General features: G+C 40.6%; 1 protein-coding gene across 1 annotated transcript; it reads right to left on the minus strand.

Moving 5' to 3' along the window:
• Positions 1–3,800: 3,800 nt before the first annotated feature.
• LOC115226455 (zinc finger protein 665-like) lies at positions 3,801–8,123 on the minus strand. Its single transcript, XM_029797452.2, has 2 exons — positions 7,972–8,123; positions 3,801–5,566 (listed from the first exon to the last, which is right to left on the minus strand). The coding sequence occupies exon 2, from the start codon at positions 5,210–5,212 to the stop codon at positions 3,938–3,940; it is 1,275 nt and encodes a 424-aa protein (XP_029653312.1). The 5' UTR covers positions 5,213–5,566; positions 7,972–8,123; the 3' UTR covers positions 3,801–3,937.
• Positions 8,124–14,150: the final 6,027 nt, after the last annotated feature.

Raw genomic sequence — 14,150 nt, forward strand, 5'->3', positions numbered from 1 at the left:
CCGAGGCTAGAGTAGAAGACAATTGCCCAAAGTGCCATGCAGTGGGACTGAACCCAGAACCATGTGGTTGGTTAGCAAGCTACTTACCACACAGCCACTCCTATATACATATATACGACCGGCTTCTTTCAGTTTCCGTCTACCAAATTCACTCACAAGGCATTGGTCGGCCCGGGGCTATAGCAGAAGACACTTGCTCGAGATCCCACGCAGTGAGACTGAACCCGGAACCATGTGGTTGGTTAGTAAGCTACTTACCACACAGCCACTCCTGCGCCTGTAGAAAAGACAGAGGGAAAGAAAAACAGTTTAAAAAGAGAAAAGAAATCACTGATGCAAAGCTTATGATTGTCGGTTTTTAAAACATACAAATCAGCCAGCCTCGCCTGGCCCCCGAGCCGGTGGCACGTAAAAAGCACCATCCGATCGTGGCCATTTGCCAGCCTCGTCTGGCATGTAAAAAGCACCCACTACACTCACTGAGTGGTTGGCGTTAGGAAGGGCATCCAGCCGTAGAAACACTGCCAGATCAGACTGGGCCTGATGCAGCCTTCTGGCTTCCCAGACCCCAGTTGAACCATCCAACCCATGCTAGCATGGAAAGCGGACGCTAAACGATGATGATGAAATCATGGTGTTTATGCATTGTTTTGGAATATTTTATTTTTTAACCTTGGTGCGTCTCAGAATTCTTCAGTTTTTTTCTTTTGTACACACTGGCTGTGTTTGTCAGTTCCTGATACAGCTAATTATAAATGAAAGTAGAGAGTGTGGGTCAGTCTGTGCTCAGGTGCAACTTTCAACTCTCTCTTCTCAAGGGATTGGATTGATGTGCCTTGCCTGTGACCAGAATTGAAGGTCTAATCAGTCTAGATGAGCTCCACATCTCCATTGCACTCAGAGTGGGAGTCAACGTCTGTCGGGGGCTGAGATGTCACTGTGGTAGACCTCTCAGACTCTACAGCCCTACACAATCTGTCTTGCTACTTAAATGCTGGTTGTTTCGCTTGTCACACCAAGCTAAACTTAATCGTTAAGTAGGTCCTGACTCAGGTAAATATCCCCTCTGTTCTGGAGCCAGTAGGATTATCCAGAAGTGATTGGAATGTTTCAGGGAGAAAACGATTTTAGCTAAATAGAGGGCATAGGATTGGCTAAAATTCGAAAAATTAAACTACGTTAAACTTACAAATTACAATTTTCTCAATAAAGCCAAGAGAAAAAAATGTTTTATTTTGACACATTCTACCAGTATACGAAGTTTAAAAGTGTTTAGTTAACTAGAAATTGTGTTGAAAACTGCCGTTCAAAAGGAAAAGATCCGTTTTATGGAACACACTACCAGTATATGAAGTTTAAAAGTGTTTAGTTACAAAGAAATTATTTCAAAAATCTGCCGGTCAAAGTGAAAAGATCCCAAATATCTTACAAACTATAGAATTTTCCCAAGAAAGCCAAGAGAAAAAGATGTTTTATAAACACATTCTACCAGTATACGAAGTTTAAAAGTGTTTAGTTACAAAGAAATTATTTCAAAAATCTGCCGGTCAAAGTGAAAAGCTCCCATAAAAATAACAAAAAGGAAAGAGAAGTTAGTTGAATTTCGCCAGAATATCTTGTGAACTTTAAATATGAACGTTGACTTTCATTGCATTCACATACGCACAAACACTGTCTTTCTATCTGAAAGCTGTTTGCCATAACAGAAAAATAAAGCTCTCAGCGGTTCTCTCCCCTTGAACGAAATTTATCCTATTTCTTAGCAAACTCACTTTCTCTCCACTTCTTTGAAAACGAGCATAGATTGGCAGCGACCAGCGGTCGCCAGTCAAATTTCACACGTTTACAAACGACAAACTTTTGCATAAAATAATATTGATATTATGTATATATATATATATATATATATATATTATATATATATATATAGGCTAAACTGGCAATATGACCATTCCGAAATATAACAATATATATATATATATATAAACAGCATGGATTTTTGTCAGTGAAGAGGTCGCGGTCTTAAAGCGACGAAAATATTTTGACAAATTAAACTTAAATGTTGAAGTGAATCGAACGGCTTTTGTGTGTTTCTTAAATGGCTTATAAACACCTTCCACGCTGCAATTATATATATATATATTTATAAACCTTATTCAGCATGGATTTTTGTCAGTGAACAGGTCGCGGTCTTAAAGCGACGAAAATATTTTGACAAATTAAACTTAAATGTTGAAGTGAATCGAACGGCTTTTGTGTGTTTCTTAAATGGCCTATAAACACCTTCCACGCTGCAATTATATATATATATATTTATAAACCTTATTCAGCATGGATTTTTGTCAGTGAACAGGTTGCGGTCTTAAAGTGACGAAAATATTTTGACAAATTAAACTTAAATGTTGAAGTGAATCGAACGGATTTTGTGTGTTTCTTAAATTGTTTATAAACACCTTCCACGCTGCAATTGTTTTCGTTCCAGCACACGATCTCAGATCAGGTCACTTGCTATGCAAGTACATCTCCGTAATTCCGAAAGCTTGAGCCAGGCTACCAAAACTCTGAGGACAGCCGTTACTTGTTGCTTGAGAAGAATAACAGCTTCATTTCATTAGACACTGCATCTCACTGAAGTTTACCGAAAGGATTTACCATACAGTCGAAGCACTAAACCTAAAGAAGGGACAAGCGTCAAGACTAAATTTACTGAGATGCAGCACGGATTTTTGTCAGTGAAGAGGTCGCGGTCTTAAAGCGACGAAAATATTTTGACAAATTAAACTTAAATGTTGAAGTGAATCGAACGGCTTTTGTGTGTTTCTTAAATGGCTTATAAACACCTTCCACGCTGCAATTGCTTTCCTTTCAGCACACGATCTCAGATCAAATCACTTGCTATGCAAGTACATCTCCGTAATATATATATATATATATATATATATAATATGTATGTATAAGGAACACAAGAGTTGATATATATGAAAAAACAAGTCAAGATAGAAAATGCTAAAATAATTTTATAAAGAACAAACGATATATCCACCTCGTATGACTTAAAGTTGGCACGTTATGGGTTATAGCTGTGATTGGGGTTGATTTTTAATGGATTCTTAGGAATGTAATATTTGCGTGTGTATTTGGGTTATTCTAAAGCCGAGGTGGTTTTTATCGTTTGTTCTTTATAAAATTATTTTAGCATTTTCTATCTTGACTAGTTTTTTCATATTCTTTTACTTTTATTTTACTCGTTTCAGTCATTTGACTGTGGCAATGCTGGAGCACCGCCTTTACTCGAACAAATCGACCCCAGCACTTATTCTTTGTAAGCCTAGTCCTTATTCTATCGGTCTCTTTTGCCGAACCGCTAAGTTACGAGGACGTAGACACGCCACCATCGGTTGTCAAGTGATGGGGGTGGTAAACACACACACACATATATATTTATATACGACGACCTTCTTTCAGTTTCCGTCTACCAAATTCACTCACAAGGCATTGGTCGGCCCGAGGCTATAGTAGAAGGCACTTGCCCAAGATGCCACGCAGTGGGACTGAACCCGGAACCATGTGGTTGGTAAGCAAGCTACGTACCACACAGTCACTCCTATATATATTTAGCGAGGGGCAAAATGAGGTGCTAAAGTGAAAGCGCAAAAGACAAAGTAGCTAATTCTAAAATCTCTAAACGAGATATAAGTAGTAGCAATATTAGATGGTAACATTTTTTTTTTCCACAGTTGTGGTGCACCTGAGCACTGTATACAATAATTTCATTATATTATATTATTAAATTATAAAGTAAGTCACAGTATAGCTGTGATTGTCTAAAATAAAGTGACAGGAGATTGTAATCTTGACACATGTTTTATTTTCTGAGTGAACATATTTATTGTTACATAAGATATTTCTTTTGATGAATAACAATTGACATTGACAATCATTCTTCTGTATAAATGCATAGATGTGTACTTAACTGCCTTGTTTGTGAGAAAGCCTTACCACAGATATCACACTGATATGGTTTCTCTCCTGTATGAATACGTCTGTGTGCAGTTAAATTACTTCTTTGAGAGAATGATTTGCCACAGATATCACAGTGAAACTGTCTCTCTCCTGTGTGAATACGTTTATGTGCAGTTAAGTTACTGCCATCTGAGAATGGTTTACCACAGATATCACAGTGATATGGCTTCTCTCCTGTATGAGTACGCTTGTGTGACGTTAAGCTGCTACTTACAGAGAAAGATTTACCACAGACATCACAGTGATATGGTTTCTCTCCTGTATGGATACGTTTGTGTTTAGCTAAGGTGCTTCTATGAGAGAAAGATTTACCACAGATGTGACAGTGATAGGAAATATTTCCTGCATGAATATGCATGTGAACAGTTAAGTTTCTTCCACTGCAGAACGATTTATCACAGATATCACAGCGATATGGTTTCTCTCCTGTATGAATATATTTGTGACTAGTTAAGTCAATTCCTTTGGAAAATGATTTACCACAGATATCACAGCGATAGGGTATCATCCCTGTATGAATACGCTTATGTTGAATTAGGTTACTTCCATTGGAGAATAATTTACCACAGATATTGCAATGGTATGGCTTGTCTCCTGTATGAATATATTTGTGTTCAGTTAAGCTAGATTTTCGAAAGAATGATTTACCACAGATATCACAATGATATGGCTTATGTCCTGTATGAATACGTTTGTGACTAGTTAAGACATTTCTTTTGGAGAATGATTTACCGCAGATATCACAGTAATATGGCTTCTCTCCTGTATGGGAACGCTTGTGTGCAGTTAAGTTGCCTCTGTAACAGAATGATTTACCACAGATATCACAGTGATATGGCTTTTCACCTGTATGACTACGTTTATGTTCAGTCAAGTTACCTTTCTGGAAGAATGATTTGCCACAGATATCACAGCGATATGGTTTCTCTCCTGTATGAATGCGCTTATGTATCGTTAAGCTACCTGTCTGAGAAAATGATTTACCACAGATATTACAATCATAAGGCTTCTCTCCTCTATGAATACGTCTGTGGGTAGTAAGGTTACCTTTTCGAGTAAATGATTTTTTACAAATATCACAGTGATATGATGCTTTTCCTATATCAGTTGGTATCTTACCAATAATATCAATCTTTTTAGGCTGTGGTTTACATTCTAAATTTCCATCACGCAATTCATTTTCCATCATTTTTCATCTCTCAACACAATATACATTTTTTTTTTAATACATCTTTATATTTTATTCCTAACAAATATTTAGTCTGCAATATTTGTACTAATTATGATCTTAGTCAATATCTGAAGAGGCTACAGACTCTTTATTAATTTAAGCTTAATTAGAAGGCAAATAATCATCTTGTACATATTCCAGACAGTGAAGTAGAAAGATTTTGTTAATGGTCTCACTGAGAGATAATATTTCACAGCAATTTGAGCACTGGTTCACACAAAATGGATTAGATGTGTTCTGTATAACATCTTCCTTTACTGATGGTAGATCCAAAGTGAAAAACATTTTTTAATTCCAGCACCATCTGGTATTCTGAAATTATAGACAAAAAGATTATGAGGTATTGAAAATCATCATCATCATCATCATTTAGCGTCCGTTTTCCATGCTAGCATGGGTTGGACGGTTCAACTGGGGTCTGTGAAGCTGGAAGGCTTCATCAGGCCCAGTCAGATCTGGCAGTGTTTCTACGGCTGGATGCCCTTCCTAACGCCAACCACTCCGTGAGTGTAATGGGTGCTTTTTACGTGCCACCAGCACAGGTGCCAGACGGAGCTGGCAAATGGCCATGAACAGATGGTGCTTTTATGTGCCACCGGCACGGGGGCCAGGCGAGGCTGGCAAACGGCCACGAACGGATGGTGCTAAATTGAGATGGGTACAGACATGGCTGTGTATTAAAAAGCTTGCTTCCCAACCATGTGGTTCTAGGTTCAGTCCCACTGTGTGGAACCTAGAACAAATATCTTCTACTATAGCCTTGGTCTGACGAAAGCCATATGAGTGAATTTGGTAGACGGAAACTGAAAGAAGCCCATCATATGTGTGTGTGTTTGTTCCCCTCCACCATCACTTGACAACTGGTGTGGATGTGTTTATGTCCCTATAACTTAGTGGTTCAGCAAAAGAGACTGACAGAATAAGTACCAGGCTTAAAAAATAAGTCCTGGGGTCGATTTGTTTGACTAAAACCCATGGCCGAAGTCAAATGACTGAAATAAGTAAAAAGATGAAAAATAGGCACAGGAGTGGCTGTGTGGTAAGTAGCTTGTTTACCAACCACATGGTCCCGGGTTCAGTCCCACTGCGTGGCACCTTGGGCAAGTGTCTTCTACTATAGCCCCGGGCTGACCAAAGCCTTGTGAGTGGATTTGGTAGACGGAAACTGAAAGGAGCCCGTCGTATATATGTATATATATGCGTGTGTGTGTTTGTGTGTCTGTGTTTGTCCCCCTAGCATTGCTTGACAACCGATGCTGGTGTGTTTATGTCCCCGTCACCTAGCGGTTCGGCAAAAGAGACCGATAGAATAAGTACTGGGCTTACAAAAGAATAAGTCCCGGGGTCGAGTTTGCTTGATTAAAGGCGGTGCTCCAGCATGGCCGCAGTCAAATGACTGAAACAAGTAAAAGAGTATAGAAACAGTAGAAATTTTATATTTCTATAATAATAAGCCATGAATATAAACCTTGACCTGAACAATTAAAATTTACTTTTTAATTAATTGCAATTACATCATTCAACCTTATGGCAAGCCCAAAGACTCCGCCGGTTACGACGACGAGGGTCCCAGCTGATACGATCAACGGAACAGCTTGCTCGTGAAATTAACGTGCAAATGGCTGAGCATTCCACAGACACGTGTACCCTTAACGTAGTTCTCGGGGATAATCAGCGTGACACAGAGAGTGACAAGGCAGACCCTTTGACATACAAGTACAACTAATTTTTGCCAGCTGAGTGGACTGGAGCAACGTGAAATAAAGTGTCTTGCTTAAGAACACAACGCGTCGCCGGGAATCAAACTCACAACCTTACGATCATGAGCTGAATGCCCTAACCACTAAGCCACGCGCCCTCACTATGGCAAGCCTACTCATTCACAGACCTTCATATTGTAACATGATATATGTTAAGCTGCGAGGACACATGGCTCAGTGGTTAGAGCATCGAGCTCACAATCATGAGGTAGTGAGTTCAAATCCCAGACTGGGCAGTGTTGTGTTCTTGAGCAAGACACTTCATTTCATGTTGCTCCAGTTCACTCAGATGTAGAAATGAGATGCGACACCACTGCAAACCAGATACAAAAACGAAGTATTCGGTTGTACTTTACATAATTACCTCTTTTACTTGTTTCAGTCATTTGACTGTGGCCATGCTGGAGCACCGCCTTTAATCGAGCAACTCGACCCCGGGACTTATTCTTTTGTAAGCCCAGTACTTATTCTACCGGTCTCTTTTTTGCCGAGCCGCTAAGTGACGGGGACGTAAACACACCAGCATCGGTTGTCAAGCAATGCTAGTGGGACAAACACAGACACAATCACACACACGCATATATATATATATATATATATATATATATATATATATACATATATATATATATATACATATATACGATGGGCTTCTTTCAGTTTCCGTCTACCAAATCCACTCACAAGGCTTTGGTCAGCCCGAGGCTATAGTAGAAGACACTTAACTTTTTTTAAAAGATGATTAGTCGAAAGAATTCTTACCATTACACCAGCATCGGTTGTCAAGCAATGCTAGGAGGACAAACACAGACACAATCACACACACGCATATATATACGACGGGCTTCTTTCAGTTTCCGTCTACCAAATCCACTCACAAGGCTTTGGTCGGCCCGAGGCTATAGTAGAAGACACTTAACTTTTTTTTAAAAGATGATTAGTCGAAAGAATTCTTACCATTACGATTTTAAATTTTAAAGTTGCAAGTAGCTAAGATTCGAAAAAATGTATGAGTAGCGGGCAGTGATGGAGAATATCGCAGTACTGTAGTTGTGACCGAAAACATCAACACAGGAGGACGAATGAATGAATGAAGAACAAAGATTTATCAAAACCGCGAAGAAGAAACCACTACAGCGCATGCGTATATCAGTTAAGGGAAGATAATTTTCATTACGTATTGGTGCATCTCAGACAACATAGTTATATACTTCTTTACTACCCACAAGGGGCTAAACACAGAGGGGACAAACAAGGACAGACAAAGGGATTAAGTCGATTACATCGACCCCAGAGCGTAACTTGGTACCTAATTTATCGACCCCGAAAGGATAAAAGGCAAAGTCGACCACGGCGGAATTTGAACCCAGAACGTAACGGCAGACGAAATACCAATACGGCTAAGCATTTCGCCCGGCCTGCTAACCACTCTGCCAGCTCGCCGCCTTAGACAACATAGTTATATACTTCTTTACTGCCCCACAAGGGGCTAAACACAGAGGGGACAAACAAGGACAGACAAAGGGATTAAGTCGATTACATCGACCCCAGTGCGTAACTTGGTACTTAATTTATCGACCCCGAAAGGATAACAGGCAAAGTCGACCACGGCGGAATTTGAACCCAGAACGTAACGGCAGACGAAATACCAATACGGCTAAGCATTTCGCCCGGCCTGCTAACCACTCTGCCAGCTCGCCGCCTTAGACAACATAGTTATATACTTCTTTACTGCCCCACAAGGGGCTAAACACAGAGGGGACAAACAAGGACAGACAAAGGGATTAAGTCGATTACATCGACCCCAGTGCGTAACTTGGTACTTAATTTATCGACCCCGAAAGGATAAAAGGCAAAGTCGACCACGGCGGAATTTGAACCCAGAACGTAACGGCAGACGAAATACCAATACAGCTAAGCATTTCGCCCGGCCTGCTAACCACTCTGCCAGCTCGCCGCCTTAGACAACATAGTTATATACTTCTTTACTGCCCCACAAGGGGCTAAACACAGAGGGGACAAACAAGGACAGACAAAGGGATTAAGTCGATTACATCGACCCCAGTGCGTAACTTGGTACTTAATTTATCGACCCCGAAAGGATAAAAGGCAAAGTCGACCACGGCGGAATTTGAACCCAGAACGTAACGGCAGACGAATACCAATACAGCCTAAGCATTTCGCCCGGCCTGCTAACCACTCTGCCAGCTCGCCGCCTTAGACAACATAGTTATTACTTCTTTACTGCCCCACAAGGGGCTAAACACAGAGGGGACAAACAAGGACAGACAAAGGGATTAAGTCGATTACATCGACCCCAGTGCGTAACTTGGTACTTAATTTATCGACCCCGAAAGGATAAAAGGCAAAGTCGACCACGGCGGAATTTGAACCCAGAACGTAACGGCAGACGAAATACCAATACGGCTAAGCATTTCGCCCGGCCTGCTAACCACTCTGCCAGCTCGCCGCCTTAGACAACATAGTTATATACTTCTTTACTGCCCCACAAGGGGCTAAACACAGAGGGGACAAACAAGGACAGACGAACGGATTAAGTCGATTATTTCGACTCCAGTACGTAACTGGTACTTGATTTATCGACCCTGAAAGGATAAAAGGCAAAGTCGACCTCGGCGGAATTTGAACCCAGAACGTAACGGCAGACGAAATACCAATACGGCTAAGCATTTCGCCCGGCCTGCTAACCACTCTGCCAGCTCGCCGCCTTAGACAACATAGTTATATACTTCTTTACTGCCCCACAAGGGGCTAAACACAGAGGGGACAAACAAGGACAGACAAAGGGATTAAGTCGGTTACATCGACCCCAGTGCGTAACTTGGTACTTAATTATATCGACCCCGAAAGGATAAAAGGCAAATCGACCACGGCGGAATTTGAACCCAGAACGTAACGGCAGACGAAATACCAATACGGCTAAGCATTTCGCCCGGCCTGCTAACCACTCTGCCAGCGCCGCCTTAGACAACAACATAGTTATATTCTTTACTGCCCCACAAGGGGCTAAACACAGAGGGGACAAACAAGGACAGACAAAGGGATTAGTCGATTACATCGACCCCAGTGCGTACTTGGTACTTAATTTATCGACCCCGAAAGGATAAAAAGCAAAGTCGACCACGGCGGAATTTGAACCCAGAACGTAACGGCAGACGAAATACCAATACGGCTAAGCATTTCGCCCGGCCTGCTAACCACTCTGCCAGCTCGCCGCCTTAGACACATAGTTATATACTTCTTTACTGCCCCACAAGGGGTAAACACAGAGGGGACAAACAAGGACAGGAAGACGGATTAAGTCGATTATTTCGACCCCAGTGCGTAACTTTGGTGTACTGATTTATCGACCCCGAAGGATAAAAGGCAAAGTCGACCTCGGCGGAATTTGAACCCAGAACGTAACGGCAGACGAAATACCAATACGGCTAAGCATTCCGCCCGGCCTGCTAACCACTCTGCCAGCTCGCCGCCTTAGACAACATAGTTATATACTTCTTTACTGCCCCACAAGGGGCTAAACACAGAGGGGACAAACAAGGACAGACGAACGGATTAAGTCGATTATTTCGACTCCAGTACGTAACTGGTACTTGATTTATCGACCCTGAAAGGATAAAAGGCAAGTCGACCTCGGCGGAATTTGAACCAGAACGTAACGCAGACGAAATACCAATACGGCTAAGCATTTCGCCCGGCCTGCTAACCACTCTGCCAGCTCGCCGCCTTAGACACATAGTTATATACTTCTTTACTGCCCCACAAGGGGCTAAAACACAGAGGACAAACAAGGGACACGACGAACGGATTAGTCGATTATTTCGACTCCAGTACGTAACTGGTACTTGATTTATCGACCCTGAAAGGATAAAAGGCAAAGTCGACCTCAGCGGAATTTGAACCCAGAACGTAACGGCGGCAGACGAAATAAGTGCTAATACGGCGGCACGCATTTCGCCCGGCGTGCTAACGATTCCGCCAGCTCTCCCAAGACACAACAAAATTTAATTCAACACACGAATTCACATAAAGAATCTTGCAAGCTAAACACAAAGACAAAATGCAAACAGTAATATCACAATAGGAACCGTCGTAAGGGACACCAACAGAATCTGAGATATTTCGGGATGAATGAACAAGAGGAAGTGATGTCATACGACAAGGACGGAAGCCGTGGGCAGAACAGGAAGCGAAGGGCCTCTGTCTGCCGAAGCATTTAGGATCCCGACTTGTTCCTGGTCCTTACTGGAACTCGAGTCTCTAATTTGTTGATAAGCGCTATCTTTTCTCTTCTTGCAAAGCTTATGATTGTCGGTTTTTAAAACATACAAATCAGCCAGCCTCGCCTGGCCCCCGAGCCGGTGGCACGTAAAAAGCACCATCCGATCGTGGCCATTTGCCAGCCTCGTCTGGCATGTAAAAAGCACCCACTACACTCACTGAGTGGTTGGCGTTAGGAAGGGCATCCAGCCGTAGAAACACTGCCAGATCAGACTGGGCCTGATGCAGCCTTCTGGCTTCCCAGACCCCAGTTGAACCATCCAACCCATGCTAGCATGGAAAGCGGACGCTAAACGATGATGATGAAATCATGGTGTTTATGCATTGTTTTGGAATATTTTATTTTTTAACCTTGGTGCGTCTCAGAATTCTTCAGTTTTTTTCTTTTCTGTGTTTTGATACCTTCAATGTTCTATTATTGCACTTTTGCTGTTTTAAATGCTTGTACACACTGGCTGTGTTTGTCAGTTCCTGATACAGCTAATTATAAATGAAAGTAGAGAGTGTGGGTCAGTCTGTGCTCAGGTGCAACTTTCAACTCTCCCTTCTCAAGGGATTGGATTGATGTGCCTTGCCTGTGGCCAGAATTGAAGGTCTAATCAGTCTAGATGAGCTCCACATCTCCATTGCACTCAGAGTGGGAGTCAACGTCTGTCGGGGGCTGAGATGTCACTGTGGTAGACCTCTCAGACTCTACAGCCCTACACAATCTGTCTTGCTACTTAAATGCTTGTTGTTTCGCTTGTCACACCAAGCTACTTAATCGTTAAGTAGGTCCTGACTCAGGTAATATCCCCTCTGTTCTGGAGCCAGTAGGATTATCCAGAAGTGATTGGAATGTTTCAGGGAGAAAAATGATTTAGCTAAATAGAGGGCATAGGATTGGCTAAAATTCGAAAAATTAAACTACGTTAAACTTACAAATTACAATTTTCTCAATAAAGCCAAGAGAAAAAAATGTTTTATTTTGACACATTCTACCAGTATACGAAGTTTTAAAAGTGTTTAGTTAACTAGAAATTGTGTTGAAAACTGCCGTTCAAAAGGAAAAGATCCGTTTTATGGAAACACACTACCAGTATATGAAGTTTAAAAGTGTTTAGTTACAAAGAAATATTTCAAAAATCTGCCGGTCAAAGTGAAAGATCCCAAATATCTTACAAACTATAGAATTTTCCCAAGAAAGCCAAGAGAAAAAGATGTTTTATAAACACATTCTACCAGTATACGAAGTTTAAAAGTGTTTAGTTTACAAGAAATTATTTCAAAAATCTGCCGGTCAAAGTGAAAAGCTCCCATAAAAATAACAAAAAGGAAAGAGAAGTTAGTTGAATTTCGCCAGAATATCTTGTGAACTTTAAATATGTGAAGTTACTTTCATTGCATTCACATACGCAAAACACTGTCTTTCTATCTGAAAGCTGTTTGCCATAACAGAAAAATAAGCTCTCAGCGGTTCTCTCCCCTTGAACGAAATTTATCCTATTTCTTAGCAAACTCACTTTCTCTCCACTTCTTTGAAAACGAGCATAGATTGGCAGCGACCAGCGGTCGCCAGTCAAATTTCACACGTTTACAAACGACAAACTTTTACATAAAATAATATTGATATATATGTATATATGTATATATATATATATATAGGCTAAACTGGCAATATGACCATTCCGAAATATAACAATATATATATATATATAAACAGCATGGATTTTTGTCAGTGAAGAGGTCGCGGTCTTAAAGCGACGAAAATATTTTGACAAATTAAACTTAAATGTTGAAGTGAATTGAACGGCTTTTGTGTGTTTCTTAAATGGCCTATAAACACCTTCCACGCTGCAATTATATATTATATATTTAAAACCTTATCAGCATGGATTTTTGTCAGTGAACAGGTTGCGGTCTTAAAGTGACGAAATATTTTGACAAATTAAACTAACTTAATTTGAAGTGAATCGAACGGATTTTGTGTGTTTCTTAAATTGTTTATAAACACCTTCCACGCTGCAATTGTTTTCGTTCCAGCACACGATCTCAGATCAGGTCACTTGCTATGCAAGTACATCTCCGTAATTCCGAAAGCTTGAGCCAGGCTACCAAAACTCTGAGGACAGCCGTTACTTGTTGCTTGAGAAGAATAACAGCTTCATTTCATTAGACACTGCATCTCACTGAAGGTTTACCCGAAAAGGATTTACCATACAGTCGAAGCACTAAACCTAAAGAAGGGACAAGCGTCAAGACTAAATTTACTGAGATGCAGCACGGATTTTTGTCAGTGAAGAGGTCGCGGTCTTAAAGCGACGAAAATATTTTGACAATTAAACTTAAATGTTGAAGTGAATCGACGCGCTTTTGTGTGTTTTCTTAAATGGCTTATAAACACCTCCATGCTGCAATTGCTTTCCTTTCAGCACACGATCTCAGATCAAATCACTTGCTATGCAAGTACATCTCCGTAATATATAATATTATATTATATATATATATATGTATGTAGGTATAAGGAACACAAGAGTTGATATATATGAAAAAACAGTCAAGATAGAAAATGCTAAAATAATTTTATAAAGAACAAACGATATATCCACCTCGTATGACTTAAAGTTGGCACGTTATGGGTTATAGCTGTGATTGGGGTTGATTTTTATGGATTCTTAGGAATGTAATATTTGCGTGTGTATTTGGGTTATTCTAAAGCCAGAGTGGTTTTTATCGTTTGTTCTTTATAAAATTATTTTAGCATTTCTATCTTGACTAGTTTTTCATATTCTTTTACTTTTATTTACTTGTTTCAGTCATTTGACGTGGCAATGCTGGAGCACCGCCTTTACTCG

The sequence above is a fragment of the Octopus sinensis genome, linkage group LG30 (genome assembly GCF_006345805.1).
Source record: "Octopus sinensis linkage group LG30, ASM634580v1, whole genome shotgun sequence".
NCBI classification, from domain to species: domain Eukaryota; kingdom Metazoa; phylum Mollusca; class Cephalopoda; order Octopoda; family Octopodidae; genus Octopus; species Octopus sinensis.

Excerpts from the sequence above, each read along its gene's own strand:
- LOC115226455 (XM_029797452.2), bottom strand. The coding sequence starts at position 5,212 with ATGATGGAAAATGAATTGCGTGATGGAAATTTAGAATGTAAACCACAG.